The sequence below is a fragment of the Lycium ferocissimum genome, chromosome 12 (assembly GCF_029784015.1).
Source record: "Lycium ferocissimum isolate CSIRO_LF1 chromosome 12, AGI_CSIRO_Lferr_CH_V1, whole genome shotgun sequence".
Classification (NCBI taxonomy): Eukaryota; Viridiplantae; Streptophyta; class Magnoliopsida; order Solanales; family Solanaceae; genus Lycium; species Lycium ferocissimum.
The window spans coordinates 39,370,467-39,395,804 of record NC_081353.1 but is presented as its reverse complement, the minus strand read 5'-3'; the positions used below and the strand labels follow the sequence as shown (position 1 = coordinate 39,395,804).

Below are 25,338 nucleotides of genomic sequence, written 5' to 3'. Positions count from 1 at the left end.
ATGCTTTGGTTGCTAGTAATCCATTTCAATTCAAGCAACATAAATTTACTACAAAAACCACTTAACACACATTTTAGATCAAAATGGAGATCTCCAATTTACGTAACAGATAATTAACTCTAATACTCCCAGCTTAACCCTGAAAATCAACAGCAAAGTGATCATCCGCAACCACAAGCAACAAACTTAGAGGAACTCTAATTCTTCAGAAAATTAACATAGAAAGGCCCCTCATCTACAATTTACAACAACAGCATACCCTATGTACTCCTACAAGTGGGGTTTGGGGAGGGTGGTGTGTACGCAACCTTACCCCTACCTTGTGAACGTAGAGAGGTTGTTTCGATAGACCCTCGCCTCAAGTAAAGCATAACAAAATCAAGTATGGAAAGGAAATACAGTTGGCAAGAAGCCATGCTGAAAATAATGGAGAAGAGAACAGTAGCAACAACAAATAATACAATAACCAAAGCAAAGGAAACAACAGGTAATAATAGAATCAAAGAATAATAAACAACAATGGAAAATTAACCTCCACCTGTTTCAAACTTTGGTGGCTATTAAGCCATTTCAATTCAAGCAACATCAATTTACTACAAAAACCATCTTAATAAACATTAGAGATCAAAATAGACATCTCCAATTTGAGAAAACAGCCAAAATGGGTTAGGGGTGTTGAGATGGTATGTCTCATGGCATCCAACTCATCAAAGTACCACGGGAATCGGATGTCCACCTTGGATAACTTTAACGGATGAGGGGTATATTTGGCCCCAAAGTATAACGGCAAGGGTATATTTGGCCCTTTTCCGTTCAAACTTTGGTGGCTATTAAGCCATTTCAATTCAAGCAACATAAATTTACTACAAAACCATCTTAATAAACATTAGAGATCAAAATAGACATCTCCAATTTGAGAAAAGGGCCAAAATGGGTTAGAGGTGTTGAGGTGGCATGCCACGTGGCGTCCAACTCATCAAATGTTAGTGCGACGTAGGATCGGATGTCCACCTCGAATAACTTTAACGCATGAGGGGTATATTTGGCCCCAAAGTATAACGAGGGGTATATTTGGCCCTTTTCTGTTCAAACTTTGGTGGCTACTAAGCCATTTCAATTCAAGCAACATAAATTTACTACAAAAACCATCGTAAGTGGAAAAATGCTCCAAAAATCCTTTCATTTCTCTTTGAAGGCCTTTGTCCTACTTATAGTATCAGTCCTCCAGCCTATACTTGTGTTTTTATTAACTAAGAACAGAAGGAGATTGGATTCTTCCTTTTATCCGGACTGACTCTAATCGTGATTTTGGATCAGTATGCCGCGGTGAATATGTACCCGGGCCCTGTACACACCGCCCGTCACACCCTGGGAGGCATCTCGGCGAAAGAGGACTGAGAACCATAAGGTCGCTCTATGCCCAAAGCTTCAACTCAATCACTTGGACAGAGGGATTTGACCTACCAACTGCAGGCTCGGGTGCGAGAACGGTATCCATTGCCTGCTGTCCCTACAAAATACGTGTTTATACACATTAGAGATCAAAATAGACATCTCCAATTTGAGAAAAGGGCCAAAATGGGTTAGGGGTTTTGAGGTGTTATGCCACGTGGCATCCAACTGATCAAATGTTAGTGCCACGTGAGATCGGATGTCCACCTTGGATAACTTTAACGGATGAGGGGTATATTTGGCCCCAAAGTATAACGAGGGGTATATTTGGCCCTTTTCTATTCAAACTTTGATGGCTACTAAGCCATTTCAATTCAAGCAACATAAATTTACTACAAAACCATCTTAATATACATTAGAGATCAAAATAGACATCTCCAATTTGAGAAAAGGGCCAAAATGGGTTAGGACTGTTGAGGTGGTATGCCACGTGGCATCCAACTCATCAAATGTTAGTGCCACGTTGGATCGGATGTCCACCTTGGATAACTTTAACAGATGAGGGGTATATTTGGCCCCAAAGTATAACAACAAGGGCATATTTGGCCCTTTTCTGTCCAAACTTTGGTGGCAACTAAGCCATTTCAATTCAAGCAACATAAATTTACTACAAAAACCATCTTAATACACATTAGAGATCAAAAAGGACATCTCCAATTTGAGAAAAGGGCCAAAATGGGTTAGGGGCGTTGAGGTGGTATGCCACGTGGCATCCAACTCATCAAATGTTAGTGCCACGTGGGATCGGATGTAACCTTCGATAACTTTAACGGATGAGGGGTATATTATGGCCCCAACATATAAGAACATATTTGGCCCAAAGTATAACGAGGGGTATAATCAATTCAGGAACTTTGGTGGCTACCTAATGTTGTCGGACTCTTCACTTTCGGTGCCGCATGCCGTGTCGACAACTGTGTGGGTGTGGGTGTGGGACCACCCGATCGGTCAACCAATTTTGGACATACAGTCAACTTTGACTAAAATCGGGGAGAAATGGACGATTCAATGATTTATGTAATCAAAACAAAAGCTTGGTGAAATTGAAGAAAATGGAATAACTTGTATATAGAAATTTCTATGTCACTCCTTTTCCTTTTATCTCCTTCCGAGATTCTCCTCTCGATCAATATTTTCTCCTCAAACTTTCCACATAATATCCTCGAAATTTAGGTTTTATAACTCTATTATTAGGATTTTGAATTATTTTTGCCGAATCCCGCTTTTTTAGTATCCGTGCCGGGATCCGTACCCTCGTATCTTAAAATTTATATCGTGACGAATTTTTTTTTCTAGATCATTATCTCGTATCCGACACCCGCGCCCGAGTCCGAGCAAGATAGGTGGCTACTACGCCATTTCAATTCAAGCAACATAAATTTACTACAAAACCATCTTGATACACATTATAGATCAAAATGGAGATCTCCAATTTACTTAACAGATAATTAACTCAAATACCCCCAACTTAACCCCCAAAATCAACAGCAAAGTAATCAGTCACAAGCAACAAACTCTAATTCTTCGGAAAATTAACATAGAAAGGCTACTTATCCACAATTTATCACATTAGCACAGTAATCAGAAGATAAAATCAATTAGAGCTATGAATCTATTGACAATTAGGAAATGTGATTAAAGAATTGCGACTCACTCTCTTGAATACGAAATCGCCGTCGTAACTGTAGTCGTACTTGTACCACAGGGAACACTTGGACTTACAGTCAACTTTACTAGATGGGGGCAGAAATGGCTATTTAAAAGATGTTTTTGGTTTTTTAATGGTAAAAAACACACGTGAATATGCATAGTTTTTCGAGTTTTCGAGCTGAACCATAAGGCGTTTGCGTTTTACTTTTCTAAATTATTACTTTGTGTTGTATTATTAAACTATCATTATTACGTAATTTAAAACTTTTAACTATCAAGTATTTGTGGTAAATATTTATCAAAACACACCTTGATTAGTATGTACCAATTAAATTAAAAAAGTGATACTTAAGGTGTGTTTTTTTATCAATAATAGTCAAAATACCCAACGTTTGACCAAAATGACAACTACACACCTAGGACCTTGCGTTGGTCCTATAATTTGAATAGAAAATGTTTTTTCGGCATTAAAATGTCTTTTTTTCGGATCCGTACAAAAGAAAATGAGAAAAGGTCTGGTGCGTTATTTTTAAAAAAATAGTAACGTGTTTTGCCAAAAATCAATTTCTCACGTAGATGCCACATAGATGCCACATAGATAAATTTAAATTCCTCCATTTTTAGGCTACTTTGATCTTCTTCACCCAATTTAATACCCATCTCCATTCTTTTTGCCAAATAATACCCATTATAAATTTAGAGCTAGGATAGTGATTATTCTTATAATCTACTTTTTCCCAAATCAAATTCATTAAAAAAAAAAAAATTTGATTAAAAAAAAACGAAAATATTGAAAAAAAAAGTTGAAAATCTAATCTTGTTAAAGAAAATCTGATTGAAAGTTGCTTGTTTGATTCTTTACTTGTTGCTTGGTTGGATTGTTTAAGCACTAATTCTTTGAGTTGATTTGGGGAGAAAATTAAACTCCATTGCTAGGAATTTAGACAAACAATGAAGAAAAAGTGGTTTCTTTAAATTTTGATTGTTTGATCAAATTAATGGATGAACTTTTTCTACTTGGTGTTAAGAATCTCCTTTCACATTTGGATTTTTACCAAATCAAATTCAAACAAAAAAAATCAAAAATGAAATTATCTGAAAAAAAAAAAAAAAAAAGGTTGAAAATCTAATTTGTTAAAGAAAATACGATTGAAAGTTGCTTGTTTTCAAACCATACAATTTTCTTTTTTATATTAGCACTAATTCTTTGAGTTGATTTGGGGATAAAATTAAACTCCATTGCTAGGAATTTGGAGAAAGCTATAAGTTATTTCTTTAAATTCTTGATTGTTTGATCAAATTAATATGAACTTTGTTCTATATTGTTGGAACTATCTTTCACATTTGGGTTTTTTGGATCAAATTGAGGAAGATGGTCGTAATTTTTTTTTCAACTCCTAATTTTTATGATGATGATGATGATGTTGATGAAGATGAAGGAGAATGGGGTTTTTTTTGATCCTCAAAAAAAATGGAGTAGAAAAAATTGAGAGATTTTTTTTTTTTTTTTAAGAAGAGTAGATGGATGGAGGAAGGGGGGAAATTAATAAAAAATGAGGAGAAATTAAAGAGGTGGACCCCATACTAAAAACACCAAGTTAATATTTAAAAAAAAAAAAAAGGAAAAAAGCGGGCATTTTAATACTCGAAAAAAAAATGGACCCAACGCTCTCCAAACTCATGAAAAAAAAAAGAAAACGTTGGGGGGTATTTTGACTATTAAAAACAAGTTCTTTTTAAATTTTCAAAGTTCCTTTAATTATCCGTGTGGAGTGTCGTTTTTTGGCACCATTTTTAACAAAATCAAAAAATATATCATGTCATCATCAAATATCCCTGATATCTCAATAATAGTTGATGATAGATTCTATTACAAAATGCAAACATCTAATGGTTCATGTAGAAAATGCACAAAAAAATGATACTTCAAGTGTGGTTTTGACCATTATATCTTCTTTTTTCTTAAATTTTCTTTGTACTTTTTTGATGGTTTGTTTTTGTTTCTCTCCTTAATTTTATTTATACTTTTTTGAATTAGACTAATGAAGGTTTGATGTGAATATCTTTGCAAGTTGAAAGTAGATATTGTTATGGGCAAATGCACCTTTAATACTTGAGATGAGTCTCAATTCTTATGATGTGGAGAAACTGTTCAAAAGAATTAGATGTTAATATGTTTTTCTTTGTTTAAAATTAGAAAATCAATATTGCATTGTATTTGTTATTATTTTAAATACGTTCATGTTATGATTATTACTTTGTGTGTTGTATTATTAAATTCATTATTATGATAAAAATATTAAATTTATACAAGGAGTTAAGGAGATATTGAAGAAAGTATCTGGGACTGGTTGTGTAAATATTTCTCAACCTTTTTATCATTCTCATACGCAATGCAAAGGGAATACTTTTAAACAAGTCTGTCTCTTTTATAATTTGATTAAAAATATTTTTTCGGATCTCTTATATGTCTTTTTCAAATCACGTATAAAAAATAAAATTTTGTAAAAAGGTCATAAAATTAAAAAAAAAAAAAAAATTATAAAGGGCCAAAAATCAATATCTTCTGAAATGCAGCTCCTGCCTCAAGGGCGATACATATAATTTATCATTTTTCTTTGATAAAATCAGTCTCTTATGATCAACGCGAAATTATAGAAAACTAGAAGATTATCTTTATTAATCATTACTATCTATCGACTAAATTCAACCAGCTTGACTAGTATAACCATCAAAAACAAATTAGCACGACAAACAAACTTTATCTTATCTCTTCTTTTGGTTTTCAATCTAGTGTTCGGTATCCGCATTGAGGCCCGACTAATCCGGATTCGTGCCGGATAGTCCCATATTGTACATATCCTTAGTCCTTCTAGATGAAATAAAGAAAAAAAAAATCTTATTAGAGATTTCTCATTTTTAATGGTTCGAAAGATTGGGCTCAAAATTATTGGAAGAATTCTTAACGTCAAAAAACGAGTTCCTTCTTTGGCTTCCCCACAAGCTTCTTCTAGTTTGTGGCTTGAAATATTTAGCAGGAAGTGAAATACACGCGCTGCCACGTGTAATTTTGCAATTTTTTTAGATCTATTTCATTTTCTTCCTTTTTATTTTCTTTTTGATTCCGAAATGTAATGGAAATATTATTTTTGTATTTAGAAAAATGAAATGGACAAAGTTATTGTTTTTGTATGAACTTGAAAAAGAACTAGAGGTTTTGAGCATATTCGAAGGTTGTTGAAGTTTTAAAATTGCGATTCAAGTGCTAAACTCATTTTAGATCCTTAGTTATTGATGAAATTCGAAAATGAAGAAAGAATTTCGAATCCACCATTGTTGAACCTTTAAAAAGCTTGAAGAACAAAAAAATGAGTTTGTCAAAAATCAAAATTCTTTGTTGTTGGCCAAATTGATTATTGGAGTTTGGTGATGATGTTGTTGTGAAGTTGTAGTTGAAATTTGAGCTTGATTGGTGCGGATTGAGCTGAGTTTTTGTTGAGTTTTGAAACTAACAGTTTTCGACCTCTTGAAAATGGGTGATAAAATGGGGATGAAGAACTCATGAAAATCAGCTTTGAAACTGACACGTGACCATTTCGTATAGATTAGAGCCCTTTTTTTTTTGTATTTTTTAGGTTTTCACACGATTGAAGGAGGTGTTCCCACGCCTCCTCCACGTCATGATACAAAAAAAAAAGTTTGGGGGGTTATAGTACTCTAGTAAAAGTAAGGTGTGTCGCAGCTACTTTAGCCAAAGTTGTGCGTACTAGTGCCTTATCCCTTCTTTGTTAGCAACATTCTCATCGAAACCCCGAATTTAAGGTCTACAAATCTTATCTATTCCACCATAATCCTCTTTTTTTTTTCCTAAAAAAAGCTCCTCTTGGTTACCATAGTGTAGATACGCTCCTCGTGAAAAATCTAAATAAACAAAAGTCATTGTCCCAAGTGGCCCACATGTCATGTTTGCACAAAATATGACCGTTGCAAAGTAATAATCACAAAAAAAGAGACAAGACATATCCATATATTCAAATACTTTTACATTTTTAACCAAAATTCAGTCATTTCTCTCTCAAAATCTCTCTCATTGGGACATAATACAGGCAAGAGGGACATGGCTATTGCAACAGAAAATCAGCCACAACAACAACATAAGGTAACAATTTTCTTAACCAATTTACAAAAATAAAACATAAATGTCAATTTTTTGCATCTAAGGGAATACATAGAATTTGAACACAGTAAAATAAGAAATTAACAATGGGGCTGTTAGGCTCATTCTTTTTAAAGCTTAGGGCTTTTTTTAGGTATTTTAATTTATTGACTTTATAAGCATTTTCTTTTTTTGTTTCGATTTAAATATTGCAATGATCTTGAATTTAACGATTTTGTGGAATATCATTTGGGGTAATAAATTTTTATTTTATTTTTCATTTCCATTTTGGGTGTAAAAAAGTTACTTACTTTTTTTTTTTTTCTATTTCGATTTATATGATTGGTATTTAAGATAGAATTTAGTATACATTGGGTAATTTTGAGGTGAATATTCAGTTAATTGAGCACTAAAAAGGATTTAGGGCTTTTGACTAGGAGTATTTTTGACAAATTGTAACAAAATTGGTTGGTTGACTATGTTAAGCTCTGTTATTCATTTTAAGAAATTCTAAAAAAAAATTCATGCTTTAAGTTTATTCAATTGAATTTGATGATTTTGTGGAATCCCATTTGGGCTATAAGTTTTTTTTTTGTTTTTTTTTTTTGTTTTGGTTGTAAAAAAGTTACTTTTTTTTTCTTTTCGATTTCGGTTTAAATAAGTGGTATTTAAAACAGAATTTAGTGTACATTGGGTAATTTTGGGGTGAATCTTTAGTTAATTGAGCACTAAAAAGGATTTAGGGCCTTTGACTAGGAATATTTTTGACAAATTGTAACAAAATTGGTTGGTTGACTTTGTTAAGCTCAAATTGTAACAAAATTGGTTGGTTGACTATGTTAAGCTCTGTTATTCATTTTAAGAAATTCTAAAAAAAAATTCATGCTTTAAGTTTATTCAATTGAATTTGATGATTTTGTGGAATCCCATTTGGGCTATAAGTTTTTTTTTTTCATTTCTGTTTTGGGTGTAAAAAAGTTACTTTTTTTTTTCTTTTCGATTTCGGTTTAAATAAGTGGTATTTAAAACAGAATTTAGTGTACATTGGGTAAGTTTGGGGTGAATCTTTAGTTAATTGAGCACTAAAAAGGATTTAGGGCCTTTGACTAGGAATATTTTTGACAAATTGTAACAAAATTGGTTGGTTGACTTTGTTAAGCTCTGTTATTCATTTTAAGAATTTCTAAGTATTTTCATGCTTTATGTTTATTCAGTTGAATTTGATGATTTTGTGAAATCCCATTTGGGGTAATAAGTTTTTTTTTTTTCTTTTCATTTCCGTGTCGTGTTTAAACAAGTAGTACTTTTTTTTTCTTTGGGTGTGATCTTAAATGATTGGTATTCAAGATAGAATTCAGTATACATTTGGGAAATTTTGAGGTGAATCTTCAGTTAACTGAGGGCTACAAAAGGATTTAGGGCTATGGACTAGGAATTTCGCATGGAAATGTTTTGACAAGTTGTAGAACAAAATGAACTTGTTGTCTTTGTTAAGCACCACAGTTATGAGATTCTAAGATTTTTATACTTTAAGTTTATCAACAGAAATATATGTTGTTGTTGTTTTTTTTGCTTTTTTTTTTTTTTTTTTTTTGCCCTTTTGTAAAATGGGTTGATTAAGATTTCAATTTTTTCAGGGTTCATCGGAGGGTGTGACGGTGGATCAAAAGAGATGGACTCTCAATGATTTTGACATTGGAAAGCCTCTTGGAAGAGGAAAATTTGGTCATGTATATTTAGCTAGGGAGAAAAGGGTTAGTGCATAAGAAGACTACTTCCAGTTTCTATGTTCTATAGATTACTGGAGAATTATTAGTTTTAGTTACTCAACTGATTGTGCTTCACTGGTTTGGTAATTCGACATATTATTAATCTTATGTAGCATTGTTTAACCGGAAATTGTTGAGCAATTCATAGGAGGAGCCAGTATTTTTAGTTTATGAGTTCTGAATCACAATTCATTTTTCTTACTGGGTTCTGAATAGAGTTAATGTACATATTAAATGAATGTTTTAACACAAATACATGATTTGAGCAAAAGGTATTGGGTTCTGCCGAACCCCTAACTTGATCCTCATCTTTCAGTCCTCAGGGAGCAAAAAGGTTTATGCATTATAAAGGGGAAAAAAACTGTATAGTATTTATTTGGATGTTAGCTTAAATTGTGATGTTGTATTTGAAACAGCCTCTCTACCCCATAAAGGTAGAGGTAAGGTCTACATACATCCTACCCTCCGCAGACCCCACTTGTGGGATTACACTGGGTATGTTGTTGTCAGAAGAACTGTTCAGATTCTAGAATGTTCTTAGCCTATTGATCAAATCCTTTCCTAATCCTCACATTTACCCCCCTTCTATCGTTCTTCTCTATCTAAATATACAATTCATGCTACAAATGAAAATGAGGATAGTGATTTTAGTTGTTTCATGTAAACAGAGCAATCATATTGTTGCACTAAAAGTGCTTTTCAAGAGCCAGCTGAAACAGTCCCAAGTCGAGCATCAGCTTCGTCGTGAGGTTGAAATACAAAGCCACCTCCGGCATCCAAATATCCTGAGACTTTATGGTTACTTTTATGATCAGGTAGAATTCTACAATCTAATGCTTTTGCTTGTTCAATTTGTGGCCTAGAAGAATTAATTAGAGACTGATTATCGCATTATTATTGCAGAAACGGGTTTATTTGATTCTGGAATATGCTGCCAAAGGTGAACTCTATAAGGAGCTCCAGAAATGCAAATATTTTAGTGAAAGGCGTGCTGCAACTGTGAGTTCTTATCGCACTGTTAGACTCTGCCTTAACGTTACTGTGGAACCTTTGGATTCCCTGTTATTCTTTTCCTTTTTCAATTAGGGGATGAAGAGAATTCGTGTCAGTTGGGAGTTCTTTTCCTATATTTATGGTCCCATTTTCCTCTAGTCCGAGTAACTAGAATTATATGGATCTTTAACACTATATCATTTTAACATGCTCTCTAATTTACCTACCATCATTAAGTTGATCTAAAATTTTGATTTGTTTTGTCACGGGCATGGAACAGTACGTTGCATCACTGGCACGAGCCCTCATATACTGTCACGGGAAGCATGTAATACATAGAGATATTAAACCAGAGAACCTTTTGGTTGGTGCACAGGTACTTATTTAGCATTGCATATTGGATTTTATGCTTTGCTGTGCTTAAAATAGGCCAGAGTTTTTTGTTAACTGTACTTTTCATGGTTTTCTACTATTAGGGTGAACTTAAAATTGCAGACTTTGGTTGGTCGGTACACACCTTCAATCGCAGACGCACTATGTGTGGCACTCTAGACTATTTACCACCTGAGATGGGTAAGCACACTATACCTGATGTAACTTTGTGTTCTCTTGGCCCAGCGCAAGTAATCATTTCACGAAGTTCCTCTGTGCTAACCTTCACATTGCCTGCTTGATCAAATTAAAGCAAGCCTAACTGAATTACATTAGTGATGGTTGGTTGCTAAATATTGCAGTGGAAAGTGTGGAGCATGATGCAAATGTGGACATTTGGAGCCTTGGTATCCTCTGCTATGAATTTCTATATGGGGTGCCTCCATTTGAAGCAAAGGAACACTCAGACACATATAGAAGGTAAACTTTCTCAGCAAGTGGAAACTATTTACATGCTTTTTATGAGGAATATAAAACTGAAAAGCAAAAGAGAGAAATTGCACATTGGTTTTTGGATTTGGCTAGCAAAACAAGCAGTACCAAAAGAAAAACAACAAAAGAGCCGTGAGCAGCCGTTTGGCCATGAATAAGATTTGGAATATCCGCAGAAGAATATTCCAAATAAGTGTTTGTTTATCAAATTGGCCTATTTCGACTTTAAACTTGAAATATAGGATTTGAAGGTTGAAAAAACAGGTTTAAGGAGTTTTTCAAGTTCTTACTCAGAAAACTTCTACTCTATGCCTACTAAATATCCTCATTTGCGATGACGTACACAGGATTGTGCAAGTGGATCTAAAATTTCCATCCAGACCGGTAGTCTCATCAGCTGCAAAGGATCTTATTACTCAGGTTATTTTCAAATTTCAGCTACTTTTCAGATATATATGCTCCTATACTTATGTTTCAGCTAGACTAATATAATGTGGAATAGCAGATGCTAGTCAAGGATTCGTCGCAACGTTTGCCCCTGAAGAAGTTACTTGAGCATCCTTGGATTGTGCAGAATGCAGAACCTTCTGGTGTTTATAGGGGTTGAATACATCTCACATTTTCGAATATATTACGATTTTTTTATTCTTCAAGAAGCCTTTGATCAGAATAGGATAAAACATCGTCATGTAAAATGAGAGAGGAGTTACTTTACGATCTGTAATGTAAAATGTTTGTCATCTAATCTCTTCGTTTGAAATGAAAATGAGAAGAACTACCTTTCGAACTGTTATATAGCCAATAAGTTATTTTTTGCTTTCTTTTCTAAATGTCTGTGTATCCTGTATTTTCTTTTTCGAATTACCTTGTCGTGTGTTACTTGAGCCCATGGTCTTTCGGGAACAACCTCTCTATATCCACGAGGTAGGGGTGAGGTCTGCGTACGCTCTATCTTCCGCAACACCCTCTTGTGGGAATACACTGATTATGTTGTTGTTTGTTGTATGAGTATCAATTACTGTCAATTAAAGAATATCTAGCATATCGTAAATACATCACGGTCCATTTGGATAATCATGTCACTGTTAACTAGCCATATCTTTATCCTTGGAGAGCATGCCCATCTCATCTCTAATTGGCTGATTTACACGAATGTCTCTAGACTAGACCTCATTTAAATCTTGTCCTCATTTTAAAGAATTGTGCAAATTCAACCTTGAAAGAATTATCCTTCCGAACATTTTGGATTAGCTTGTGCACACTACGACTAATTCCACGGATGTAGCACAGCAACCAAGCAACTTTGTCCGCCATCTATTTCTCAATCTTGCAACAAAACATTGCACCAACATAAAATTAACGTTTTCTTATAATTTTTTCAATTCTCCTAATGAATCTTTAAGCCGTAGTGCAAAAAGTCCATTAAGTCGCAAAAAAAGAGGTCATTTAAACAATCTTTCCAAAAAGAGACAGCTGGTGAAATTTCTTCCAAAGCTCAAGACTATTTTATATCTCGAAAGACATCCAGACTCACAGTCGCATACAGTTTGTCATTTATGTGCTACGACTTTCTCACTATTTAAATTTATTACAAAACTTTTTAATTCGTTTTGTCTAATTTCACTTCAGATGAATTAGACTGCAATACATCTGTTACTGCCAACATCTCAGGCAGACCAAAACCTTCAACAAAATAAGCTTCAAAGGCAGCAAGAGAACCACTGCACAGGCAAATGATGAAAAACAGAGTTACTCGTCAAGTGTGTTACTTCTGTCACAGTGACCTGAGTTCTCATGTACATTGTTATCCCCGTCCAACAATTGAGTTTTCGGCTGCTCCTCATTTTTAACCTCTTCAATGTCTTTCGCACGCAAGAAGCTTGGCTGATTGGTTGAAGAAAGAAGACGTGCCCACATCCTGTCTGTTATAACCACCATATTTTGTTTCTCGGTAATACGCTGCAAACAAAAATGTCGGTTAAACTTCAACATATACAATTGTGCATCCACAGAGATAATAATTCAATGGCTTTAAAACTTCATAGCATATCAAATGCGCTTTTTGAAGCCTGAAAAAGCTTGCTTTAAGTTCCCCATTTCAAGAACCAAATAAATAGAATATGCTTGGATTGTAACAGAGGTATTCATACACCATAGCCAATGGCCACTTTTGCTTTCAAATGCAAAGACTCAGAGGCGGAGCCAGGATTTTTAGATTATGGATTCTAGACTATAATTCTTTCTGCATACTGCATATTGGATCGATTATTTATACATGTTAAATTAATTTTTTAATACAAATACAGCTTTGTGCTAAAGTTACAGGGTTCTGCCGAACCCGAATCTCCCACGGTGGCTCAGCCCCTGCAATGACTGTCTGCGACTATTTATATCGATTATGCTAAAATCCAAGATGCATTTTTTCCTTAACCTTAAAAAAAGAGTACAGCAACTGCTAACTAACCTTCTGAGAAAAGGACATGCACCTATTCCCACTACAAACATGTAGAGACTTAGGAATTCAGTGACACCTATACACTTGTGGAGATGCTTTATTTAACATCATAGAAAGACATCGTTTACCAACAATAGAACAAAATTATCCAGTGATTGGGTTAACATGTTGAAATTCTCTGGAACAGTCTCTCCTGGAATGAGGAGAGCTTGAGTAAAATAGACAACAATGACTCCAGGTGCATGTGGTCGGAGAACTGATCATAAAGCAGAAGATTGAAAGAATTTCAGAAACAGTTACTCCCTTGACAATGAGAATTTCCGTCATTGAAACAGAAGCTGATAAAGAAAATCACCTACGAGATACGAGACTGAGCGCAAAATGCCAGCAAAATATTCTCACAGGCATTCGTAACTCGTGACTCATGAGGTGTGCCTTTGCATGTGCGGATGTGCCTAGAGAAGAGCTGATGCATAATTGTCTCGAGGCAGTCAAATGAGATGAAAAACCGGTGACATTTTGCCTTTTGCCAATTCTCATGTGTCTTCTGCCTGGGTTTTTTTTCCCAATGCAGAAAGAGGATGTTTGAATGGTAAGTTAATATAGGATGTTATCAGTAACCAATATCGTGTGCACATGCAAAGGAAACATGGTAATTTCATGTTGTTTAAACACCCACCCCCCCCCCCCCCCCCAAAAAAAAAAACCAAACCCCCATCCCCCCAAAAAGCATTATTGTAGTAACCTAATTTTTAAAATTTTCATGGTTTTGGGTAATCTTTTATGGGAAAGTAGTTTAGGGTATCTTTTATCAGTAGTTTTTCAATTATTAACTAAATAACTAAAGATGACAAAAAATTTAATATTCTCATTTAAAAAAAAAAAAAAAAAAAAAAGACAAAAATTTTAATAATTGAGATCCGCATGCCATTCGCCCTTGGACGTTCTCACCTCGCCTTACAAATTCCCTTCAAAAGTTCTGGGGGTTTGGGCAAAGTAATTATTACTATCACTAGCAGCCAGGCCCCAACTTGGACATTGAGTTTGAGAGGCACAGGTATGGAAATTCTCGAGATCATTTCCATTAAAAAGACAAGTCTATGCAGAAGAACTTACATTGAATGGAACATAAGTCAATGCAGAACAACTTACATTGAATGGAATATATGTCTGGCGACCATTGACAAGTCCTGAGGTGTAACCTGTGTACCCTGCCATTGCTCCATGAACACAACTTTGGGCAAGAAGAGTGCAATACACATTGTCAGAGGCATTACTTGGAACAGCACGAATCATGTAAGTCGGATCTGGAAAAAAAAATCAATTAGCTCGATATATTTCGCAACAAATCCACTAATTAAGATGGTTGAAATTTCGTACCTATATATTTAAGAGTAATGGGCATGTTAGGTTTTTTAGCGAAATGATCCTACAAGAAAACAAAGTGGTGAGCATAACAGAATACAAGATAAAATAGTTCCTCTCTAACTCAGCTCAACCATGATTTTTCCATGGACTCTAAGCATATACTCCCTCTGTCCCAATTTATGATGCACCCTTTCCTTTTTTAGTCTATACCAAAAAGAATATCGTAACAACAACAACAACATACCCAGTGAAATCCCACAAAGTGGGGTCTAGGGAGGGTAGAGTGTACGCAGACCTTACCCCTACCTTGGGAGTTAGAGAGGTTGTTTCCGGTAGACCCTCGGCATAAGGACAAGCAATTCAAAGAAGTACGAAAAAGGAAACAACGGAAACAAATAAGCCATGGCAACATACTATAAAAAGCATGATAGAGCAGTAACAACCACAAAAAGGGGGCAGTAACAGCCAGTCAACCACAACAACCAAAAAAAAGAATGTCACCTCTCTATAATTAGAAACAACTTAACTTTAAAGTTCCCCTTTTATCTTTCATGAAAAGATTTTTTTTTTTTTTTTTTTTTTTTTTGAAATTCTTAATGAAAAGATTTACAGCCATACAAATGTCTAAGGTTTGTTTTAGACCACAAATTTCATAAGTCTTCCTTTCTTTCTTAAACTTTGTGCCTAGTCAAACGGTGCCACCTAAATTGGGACGGAGGGAGTACTACACACCATGTTTGACAGTTTTGGCCAGACTTCTTAAAACTGACATTGGGAAATGTAAGACTTCTGCAGATTGCTCATCAGGGTGCTTTGCACCATGAAGTTAGAAAATTTTCATCATTGTAATTAGTTATACCATAAAGCAGAATGTTCAACAAATATTTGTAGTTACAGCCACTTTACATCATTTACACCTACAGACAATTCGGTTTTGATAGATAAGTAGATAACAGCAATACCCTTTTTTTTTTTTTTTTTGAGAAAGATAACAGCAATACCTTAACAAATATCTATAAACAAATAAGTTTTAAATATATAAGAAAGTAAAGATATAAACATAGCACTGTAATGCGTTAGCTATTTTCTTACCATAATAATGTCTTCATTAGATGCATATGCATATTCATGATATTTTGGTTATTATTTGGTAGGAGTAAAAATGTGGTACAAGTTCTTTCATCTTATTTAAATCCCTCTTAGGTGAATACTTCCCATCTTTCTATAAATACGGTAGAAGTTGAATGTCATAGTCCTTCATTAATTGGATTTCATTTGACACTAATCTGCATGCCGAAGTGGAGACAAACACACTTACACACAGACGAACAGACAGATATTTCTGGGTTTAACAAGATTTTTAAAGGAGAATTCCATGAGTTACAACCATTACCCTGATTTTCTGGGAAATCCACAAACCAACATCTTGGAGAAGCTTGTTCCCCGAAGCATCTTGTTCCTTTTTGGCATGCGCATTCTCTTCTGCAAGAAGTTCTTGTCCTGCTCCTTCGGCTATGACAATAACCATGTGCCCATTTTCTTTGAGCCGTTTTTCAACGTATTCGAAGAGTCCACCATCTCCTTCAAGATAAAAGGGTGACTCTGGAATTAAACAGAGATCAACATCTCTGCTCGCCAAAGTGGCATACATTGTGATGAATCCTGCAACAAATATGCCAGAAAATTGAACTAAGCCTGGAAAATTTTAAAAAGATAAACATTGGAAAAATAACTTTACAGGGCATCGTTACTGAGATCACTGCAAATATTATAAGCTATTCTCCACGTCAAAATGATTGTCCTAGAGCTTAGATAAGCCCACTTTATTATTTCTTACCATTATCTAGTTTGCAGCTACTAACTCAGAATCGATAATTTTTTAGGATCAACCGACACTGTGCAAGAGATGTTATGCAGCAGATATGGACATCAAATGCTCTCCATGAAAACATGGAAAAACTGGTCATAACTAGCCTATTGGATATGGGTAACAAGATTTCAAGTTCAAGGTGCACAATACCACTATAGCGCCCCATTAGCTTCACCACCCCAATACCATTCTCAGCACTTTCAGCTTCAACATGAGCTGCATTTATGGCACGTTGAGCCTCCTCTACAGCAGTATCAAAACCAAATGACTTGTCGATAACCTGAAAACAGAAAAAAAGTTTTATTTTTACAGAAAAGTAGCCATATATGAAGAGCTCAATTTGCCTTGATCAAATAGGAGATGGTACTCTCAAAATGAGGTTTTTGAAGACATCATATCGAGTAACTTGCTGCGGAATACATTTATGTTTCTCATTTGCAAGAAACATCAAACTGTATTTCCTGAGATTATTAAACTGTTTATTAAATGAAAAAAACAATCAATTGGTATTTGAAGAGAAGAGAATTACAGGAATATCATTATCAATTGTCTTGGGGATCCCAGCAACAATTACTTTGAGACCACGCCGCCTAATTTCCTGCACAATGGCAATAATTGACAGAGGATAAGTAATCTTTCACCTACCAAAGTATTGAGAATAGCCAAAACAAGGACCATACCATGAGTTAAAGCATATAAAAATGGCTGCTTCGTTATATTGGGAAAAGAATGAATAAATAAGCACCTTGCAACCTGATTTTTGAAAATCATACTAAAAACCATATGAAATTTCAAGAGAATCACAAACTCCTGGAAGCTATTAGGTCGATATGCAAAAGCCATCAAAGTAAGTGCCAAACTTAATAGAATTATATTGGTATATATATATATACACACGCTATCCACGAGCTTAACTTATGTATGCTAAAGGAGGACCAAAATGATCTCAACATGTAATACAGACTGTAACAGATAACTTCATTCAAGAGATGTTAAGTGAGTAAATCACCTCAACAACCTAATAAAAGAATTGGTATTCAAAATTTTGAGCAGAGTGCTAAAAAGCTCAGCAAAGACAATTCAATCCATGAGCACCTTGTTGCCCTCTAAATGAAAATATTTGAGCTGGCATCTTTAAAATCTTGTAGCTGGGACTTCCAGGAAATAACATACCTCATATATTACAGCTGCTCCTTTTTGAGTTCCATCACCCCCGATTATATAAACCTGGACCAGTAAAAACACAAGTTATAGCCAGTGGAAATTTATTGAGTGACAAAACCACACACAAGACATTTTGCAATGAGATAGAAGGTTTGCCTCAGAGGACACTGACTTCTGGTGATAGACAGCAATTTCATTCCTAAAGATCATATTGTTTGTCACAAATCAGAAATTCTATTCCTAAAGCCCTTTTCTCCCTCTAGCTTCTTTTCCACATAAAGTCTTTTGCATGAATACAACAAGCATGCTCGCAGAAGCTCAATTATTTTTTGCCCCTAGAGAAGATTTTCATGACCAGTACAGTGCCTTCTTCATTAATAAATAAGCACCTTTAGCAGAAGGTCGGGAAAATCATAGTTTGAACGATGAGGGATGAACACAGAAAATGTATTCTACCATTACACACTTATCCTAGGACAATCTTGCACTAGAGGTACCTGATTAATTCCACGGTCCTCTATGCAGTCAACAATCTTTGTTTTATCGTGGCCTCCTCGTGATGATCCAAGAATTGTACCACCGCGTTTATGAATATCATTAACTGTCTTTGGTGTCAAAGTGATGATATTCTTTGAATAGAAACCCCTGTAACCTCCCTTTTGAAAAAGAATTACAGTGTCAGCTGCCAATGAAGTGCAGTATAAAACTTTGCTAAGAGGAGGATGAGAAAACAGAATAAAAGAGCAAACACACACGAGGCCATCAATCTCCAATTGTCAAACGTCTATATTTAACAGCCAAAAAAGGTCTAAAAACAAAACAGCAATAAGAATCTGATTTCCTATCTAAACTTGAAACACGTTGCAAATTGCTTGTACCAGATGCTACATTAAATGATAAGAAACAATCCAACAGAAACACCTCAATTTACAATGCCTCATTTAATCTCACTTTCTTCAAAATATCTCAAGCCATGGAGGCTAAAGCCATGACTCTTATGCCCTTTGTGTTTTACATCATCTGTATATGTTGGCCTACAGCCTGAATTGAAATGAAAAGTTTATATGGCAGTAACATAAACTAGAGCCATCACTTGTTACTCTGGCAGCATGCTTGGTTTTGGTTAACAAGTTTCTTAAAAGATCTAGAACAGAAAAGGGGACCATTGACTTATTGGTTTGAGTACATTTATCACAGAGGAGCTTTCTTGCTCATTGTTAGAGAAGTGGTGCTATTTCTTCTAGTCCTATGAAGTCTTTACCTGCTGAAGTTACTAACTTATCTACTGCCAAAAAAAATTGCAGGAAAAAAAAGAAAGATGTTGAGCAGCCAGCTTTTAACAACTGCGATAAGTTATGAAATAACATAGGCATGTGACTATACAGAATCCAATGTTCATCAATAAAGAAACAAGTACGAATAAATAGCAACTGGATCCCCTTGCAACTAACTGTGCATGCATCAATCACTTCCCATATGAGGCAGAAGGCCTAAACAAGCATAAAAGTGAAGTTCAAACAACTTACATCTATACCATAGACTTTGCTGACCCCATACATATAATCAAGGCTATGTACAATTTCTCTGATCACTGTGTTTAGCCCTGGGCACAAACCACCACAAGTTACAATACAAGCACGAACATCATCCGAACTGAAATACACCTGAGCAACAAAGAAGCACGCTTCTCAGTGAAAATCTTTTACGTTCCTACTTTTACTGATTCAAGAAAGAAAAGGAGAATTTCCTGCCCCCTCCAGAGGAAAGTACATACCTTCTGACGTGGACCAGCACGCCGGAAATGCACCCCTCTGGGACTGTCCTTGTGAACAACAACCTGGAAAGAGATTTAAACATTACTTCAAGGAAGAGGAGTCAGAAGAACTCTCTAATACAAGTTTCCCTGGTACCTAAATGGAAAGAGAGCTAGCAATGGAATATAAAGATTATGAAGGGGCTCATTCCATGACAGAAACATAATAAAGAAATACCTTTTCAAGCTTTCTTCACTGCTATATCATCTTGGAAACTACTGAAAAGACTATAGCAATGAAAAGGAGCGCAAAGTACTGTCTTTAAGCACACTGAAGAGTCAGAGCATGCTCTTTTATTGATAAGGTAAGATTTAATTAATAAAGGTAGCAAGATGGTACAGATTACAAAAGATCAGCCTCTATCACTAACATGGCAACTACAGATTCTCCTAACTCTTGTAAGAATTCCATGTATTGCTCCATATTTTCCATATACTCCTTTTACACAAAAAATACAGATTTTATAGACATCTATTCTTAATCAGATCAGCATGTTCTTTTTTATACCTTTCAGCTATATAATGGAGTAAATTCTCAAATTTTGACATATACTTTGATTTTGTTTATCCTATAAGCATTCCATTTCAATGCTTAGACTCTGTTTCCTGAGATGTAATTTGTGGCAAGGGTGGAATAACAAAGTGTTCATATGTCCTGCATAACCACTAGACATGTCAAATTCAACAAAATATGGGATCTTCAATTATCAAAACCTAGATCAAAGTGTAATGGTCCTCTACTCTAGCTTTTTGAGTTATTCCTATTAGTACATTCTTTGGATCACCTGCACTCAGGTAGTAAAATTGAGAATCCTAAGCCCACCTTTCTCAAGACTGTATGTAGCTAAATGTAATTTGTCTGAGTATTTAAATATGGAAATGAAGAAGATGGGAATAACATTTTTTTCCTAATTTTTTTTCTTTGCACAGAATTTTAGACTCTTTTGCCTTGTTTTCTTTTGAGCCGAGGGTCTTTCGGAAACAGCCTCCCTACCTTCCAAGGTGGGGGTAAGGTCTGCGTACACTTTACCCTCCCCAGACCCCACATTGTGGGATTCAACTGGGTATGTTGTTGTTGTTGTTGCTGCACAGAATTTTAGACTCATGGAACAAGTTAAGAAACAGGACTCACCTTTTGGGGGACAGTATCATCCATGTCAACGAAGTACTGCCTGAAACCACAATGAAAGTTCATAACTTGTTAAAATACACAAATAAGGAACTATAAAGTAACTTCCACGTCAGCTTGAAGTGTAACACAAGAAATTTGGTGATTGACTCACTTCACAACTGAATATGCAGGATTTGACCGCAATGGATTGTCATAAGTCTGCCATAAAGAAACAAGATGTAAAAGAAGTTCAATTAGTAAATATCAGCATCCAGCACACCAGACATAAAGGTTGGCAGATGAAACAGGTAATACTTATAAGAGCCAAAATTGAACCATTTATGTGAAACACTTAAGAAAAAACTGGTAGAACAAGGGGAACTAGGAATAGTATGTTACAAAGGTTATATGCCAGCATCCAAGACATTTAAAGTGACGACAAAATGGTTCCTTTCCAAAAACAAAATACAGAGCTTCTCCAACCATGTCGTTGAACTGAGAATAGGAAAGAAAATAAACGAGACTGATGGCAAGGATATGGTTTTTGTCTTAGGATTAGTTCATGGATAGAAGGAAGTACAAACAGAATGAAAGATAATTTCTTTGGGAGTGTACCAGAATAACTTCTCCACCAGATACTCTTCAGTTCAACAAAACCTGATCTTAGCAATTGTCTTCAAAACCAAATTGCAGACATCACGAAAACATTTTGTAAATGAATGAAAGTTCATACATCTAATGGTTCTCCATCATCAACGTATTACAATACAACAAAAGCTAATGCATATTCACTTGAAGCCTCTTGTTTACTGACACAAAATGAAAGATTTAGATAGCATCTAGCAGCTCTGCTGAAAACCAAACAACATCTTTTACATGAATGCCAGTTCAGACCACTAATCATCCTCCAACAAGTCAGTATGTCCCCTCGTGGAGAGAGCTATGAACACCTTCCATTTGCAGATTACTTAAAACCTCAAAGCACAAAACTAATATCTTAAGTTTCCTAAACCTGTTTTGCCCTTATTGTCCCCCCCCCCCCCCACACACACACACACACTCTAAAAACCCCAATACTTCATCAGAAGCCAAATTTATCATTTTTTCCACCAAGAACTTTAAATAGTAAAATCTAGTAGAAATAAGCATAACTCTGAGAGAACATGTGTACTTTATGGGAAACATACTTCTTTAACCAGATCTCCAAGTATACAAGTACATGACATTTAAAGTTAACAATAACTTTCAAAAATTAATTCTCAGTATTAGCTCGCATTCGGTCCACCACAACATAGAACATATCCTTAACTGTTATTCAAAAGGGAAAGAAAATGATAGAGTATAACATACTAACGTAGTAGTATAGGAACTATTTTGATTTCGGTGAAGTTACAAATTAGAAGAACTCAAGAAATTCTGATTGAATCATGATGCAAATTACAAAAGAAGAAAAAAGATCGAATAATCAAAATTTAGATGGAAAAATTGAGACAAGGGTGGATTTCACAATATTTGATACCCGTGCTACCCACGCCAGCTTGCATGCATCTCGATTAATTCCACTAGGTACCTGCTACCTCCCACCAGTACATATACCAGCAACTCTGTCCATCACGGCTTGGCCAAATGGGAGGGTGAACGGATCAAGCTAGTCAGCCTTAACCTTCCCCAACATTTCCAATAACCACAGATCTATTATTCCAGCTTAACGGCCCCCCACTCTACCCTTCTCCACTTAAATACTATACTCGGTTCAACAACTAACTCGTGACGCACACTTAACACACATGCCTATACATAGCCCCAAATCCCAATGAGCTTCTTCTACTTTTCTTTTGAGATTTTTATGGATCAAGTGAAGGAAAAACAGCACATGATGCAATAACTAACAAAACAAATCAACTGACAAGAAGGGGTTGCTCAGATGGTCAGCACCCTCCACCTCCAACATCAAGGTTGTGGGTTCGAGTCACCAAGGGAGAAAAAAACACACAAAGCAAATCAATTAACATTATGAAATGATAAAATCAAACAATTAGAGATTCAAATAACAACATCAAAATCATTCAAACAAACAAAAAAAAAAAAAAAAACAAGAGTATGAGAACAGTACAGGAAGATCAGGGATGTAATCAGTCAAGTGAGGAACATCTTCAAGAACATAGCCATAATCCCCTTTCACCACCTTCATCTGATAATTACTCTCAGTACTCATCTTTCTAATTATAGAATCCCTCTCTTTCAATGGAGATTTAAAGTGTTTCTGGAAAAAACAGAACAACAATAAAGTGTGTATATATTATATGTTAGATTTGAGTCAACCAAAGAAAAGAGAGATTGGTTTTTTGGTTCGTGTGTAAACAAGAAACTGGAAAACACTTACACTGTAATAGTAATAAAGAAAGCTAATCTTGGATTCCTTTATCACTGTATAATAAAATCAAAGGAATAAAAAGAGAATCCTAGTTTTTCAAAAAGGTAAGTGAAAAAAAAAATAGGAGGAGAGTCCATTTTGTTTGTTTTTTGTTTTATTTAAGAAAGCATGAAAACAAACCGCTTAGGAAGTGGTCGGCTGGTGGCATTTATCATATCACTCTCTATATTATTTTTTTCTCACCGGTGTTGGTACAATAATGGAGCCCGACTATATTCGGATTCGAACCACATAGATTCCATTCGTGAAAACCGTTCTCTGTGAAGAATTTTTTTTATATTCTGGGCTCGAACCCAAAATCTCTAGTTAAGGGAAAAGCAGCTCCATCCGCTACACCACATTCTTTGGTTATATTTTCTTTCTCTTGTGAACTTGGTCCTCCAAATATATTTAGGGGGTGGTTTGGTTTGGAGACAATGCAAAAATTACTGTAATACATATCCCCTCAATTTCTATTTATTTATCTGATTTTGACTTGAGATGGAGTTTTAAAAAAATAAAAATATTTTTAAACTTGTGGTTTTAAACTAAAGATATGTAGAATGTACCAAAATATCTTTTATTTTTATAATCTTAAACATATCAGGTCGAAAGATGAAATAAAAGAATTGTAACGGATTAGAAAAAAAAAAGTAAAAATAAACAAATTGAAATGGAGAAATTACTTATGAACTAGTTATGCAAGAATTATTATATGAGAATTAATAATGTATGGATTGCAGTATAATAATTTCTTCAAGGGATTAGGTGTATTATCCTCGTATTAATTTTGAGATTAAATTTATTTTGTATCTGATTAGAGATATTAGCTAAAACAAAAAATTTGATATAACTTGTCCAGTATAAAAGGTGCAATTGAGTGCATGTTATAATTCTGATTATAAATATAATATCTCCAATCAAACATAAGATAATTTATACGGGGTTAACACACTTAATTCCTAAAAACAATTGGCCCCTAAAAACAATTGGCCCTTAATTCTGGTTATTTTTATACCATCTTCTGTGTGAGACAACATTCTCACGATAAAACAAAAAAAATAATAATTTATACAGGGTTAACAGACTTAATCCCTAAAAACAATTGGCCCCTAAAAACAATTGGCCCTTAATTTTGGTTATTTTTATACCATCTTTTGTGTGAGACAACATTCTCACGATAAAACACAAAAAATGACTAAGATGTCCCTCTCAATGCTTTCTCCTGAAGTCCTTTAAAAATTTAAAGTTGAATTTTAAAATAAAAAATTTACCCCAATAGAAAGTCGAACATGTTTTTTTTTATCTCATACCTTGTAATTTGTATATCCCATTTTTATAGCATGTTTGGTCAATATTTTAAAATCTATTATTTGAAATAATGTTTTTTGTCAGAAGTCATTTTTAAAAAAAAATAGAGAGTAGCAATTTGTGTTTTGGTTAATCTATTTCAAAAGTATTTCGCTAATTTTAGAGCAATTATTTATCGTTGATCAAGATTTCAAAAGTGCTTCTCGGAAAAACTACCTTTTTAGCTTCTGAAAAAAACTTTGAAAAAATAACCATTTTTAGCTTCCTGGAAACTTTTGTCAAACAAACTATTAATAGTACTCACTGAATAATCCCGTTAGTGTTTGATTTCTGTATTGTAATCTCGTCATTATAATTCCGATATAACTTATTCACCAACCAAGCAAACCCCAATGTACTTCTTCTCATTAAGTGATGCTTCTTCTTTGTTATTTTAATGATGACAAGAACATATCTAATTGAAATATTTCTTACAGTTTTTTTATTATTTTTTTGTATCAAAGATATAATTAGACAAGTCCAAAATTAAACTGAGAACTGAGTTATATCTGACCTGGATTATAGTCCAGAAGGAGCTTTGCCATGTGATGAAGTGGGAAAGAGTAGACAATCATTTTTTTGTGCTGATTGGCCTTCAAAGGCACTGGTATTTAATTTTGACCTCAAATTGATGGTTTTTAATTTTTGTTCTTCGCTTAATATTTCGAAGTTCTGGGTTGGAATTCGGGCAATTGGCGCGAATGCCCTTCAAATGCGCTGGTCTTTAATTTTTGCCCCCGTAATGCGTGGTCTTTAATATTTGCCCTTTTAAGCTAAAAGATAATAAGAAAAAGACTTTACTACCCCTACCCATAACATATAAAAATCGAAAGTAGCGAACCCCAAACATCCAATTAAACCTATCCATCATTTCAACAACAAACCTTTCAATCGTTCCGTCGTTCCAACA

The 25,338-nt window shown here is 34.7% G+C and overlaps 3 protein-coding genes across 6 annotated transcripts in view; 1 reads left to right on the top strand and 2 right to left on the bottom strand.

The window, feature by feature from the left end:
• Positions 1-25,338, bottom strand: part of LOC132040970 (cell division control protein 2 homolog A-like) — a 79,677-nt gene that overhangs the window by 5,020 nt on the left and 49,319 nt on the right. Inside the window, exon 2 of one of the 3 annotated variants that reach the window (XM_059431682.1) lies at positions 3,107-3,134. The exons of 1 other annotated variant lie outside the window; for it this stretch is intronic. The gene's annotated coding sequence lies outside the window, so the exon portion shown is untranslated. Of the gene's footprint in view, positions 1-3,106; positions 3,244-25,338 lie in introns of those variants that run through there. One more of the 3 variants, XM_059431680.1, reaches the window with a different exon arrangement.
• On the top strand, positions 7,135-11,677 carry LOC132040589 (serine/threonine-protein kinase Aurora-2). Its single transcript, XM_059431241.1, has 9 exons — positions 7,135-7,261; positions 8,896-9,012; positions 9,696-9,842; positions 9,931-10,026; positions 10,301-10,396; positions 10,497-10,593; positions 10,755-10,872; positions 11,232-11,304; positions 11,390-11,677. The coding sequence occupies exons 1-9, from the start codon at positions 7,220-7,222 to the stop codon at positions 11,489-11,491; spliced, it is 888 nt and encodes a 295-aa protein (XP_059287224.1). The 5' UTR covers positions 7,135-7,219; the 3' UTR covers positions 11,492-11,677.
• On the bottom strand, positions 12,359-23,026 carry LOC132041074 (ATP-dependent 6-phosphofructokinase 6-like). 2 transcript variants are annotated; one of them, XM_059431838.1, is made up of 13 exons: positions 22,779-23,026; positions 20,838-20,884; positions 20,687-20,726; positions 19,516-19,578; positions 19,268-19,405; positions 18,239-18,397; positions 17,751-17,804; positions 17,107-17,175; positions 16,728-16,857; positions 16,101-16,369; positions 14,720-14,768; positions 14,492-14,646; positions 12,359-12,843 (listed from the first exon to the last, which is right to left on the bottom strand). In XM_059431838.1, the coding sequence occupies exons 1-13, from the start codon at positions 22,878-22,880 to the stop codon at positions 12,634-12,636; spliced, it is 1,485 nt and encodes a 494-aa protein (XP_059287821.1). In that variant the 5' UTR covers positions 22,881-23,026; the 3' UTR covers positions 12,359-12,633. The 2 variants fall into 2 exon arrangements, with proteins under 2 accessions (XP_059287821.1, XP_059287822.1); XM_059431839.1 differs by lacking the exon at positions 18,239-18,397.

Excerpts from the sequence above, each read along its gene's own strand:
- LOC132040589 (XM_059431241.1), top strand. The coding sequence starts at position 7,220 with ATGGCTATTGCAACAGAAAATCAGCCACAACAACAACATAAG. Across the intron at positions 10,397-10,496 it reads ACCTTTTGGTTGGTGCACAG|GGTGAACTTAAAATTGCAGA; the intron begins GTACTTATTTAG and ends TTCTACTATTAG. Across the intron at positions 11,305-11,389 it reads CAAAGGATCTTATTACTCAG|ATGCTAGTCAAGGATTCGTC; the intron begins GTTATTTTCAAA and ends GTGGAATAGCAG.
- LOC132041074 (XM_059431838.1), bottom strand. The coding sequence starts at position 22,880 with ATGAGTACTGAGAGTAATTATCAGATGAAGGTGGTGAAAGGGGATTAT. Across the intron at positions 14,769-16,100 it reads GGATTTCCCAGAAAATCAGG|GATCATTTCGCTAAAAAACC; the intron begins GTAATGGTTGTA and ends GTTTTCTTGTAG. Across the intron at positions 12,844-14,491 it reads AGACATATATTCCATTCAAT|CGTATTACCGAGAAACAAAA; the intron begins GTAAGTTGTTCT and ends TTTTGTTTGCAG.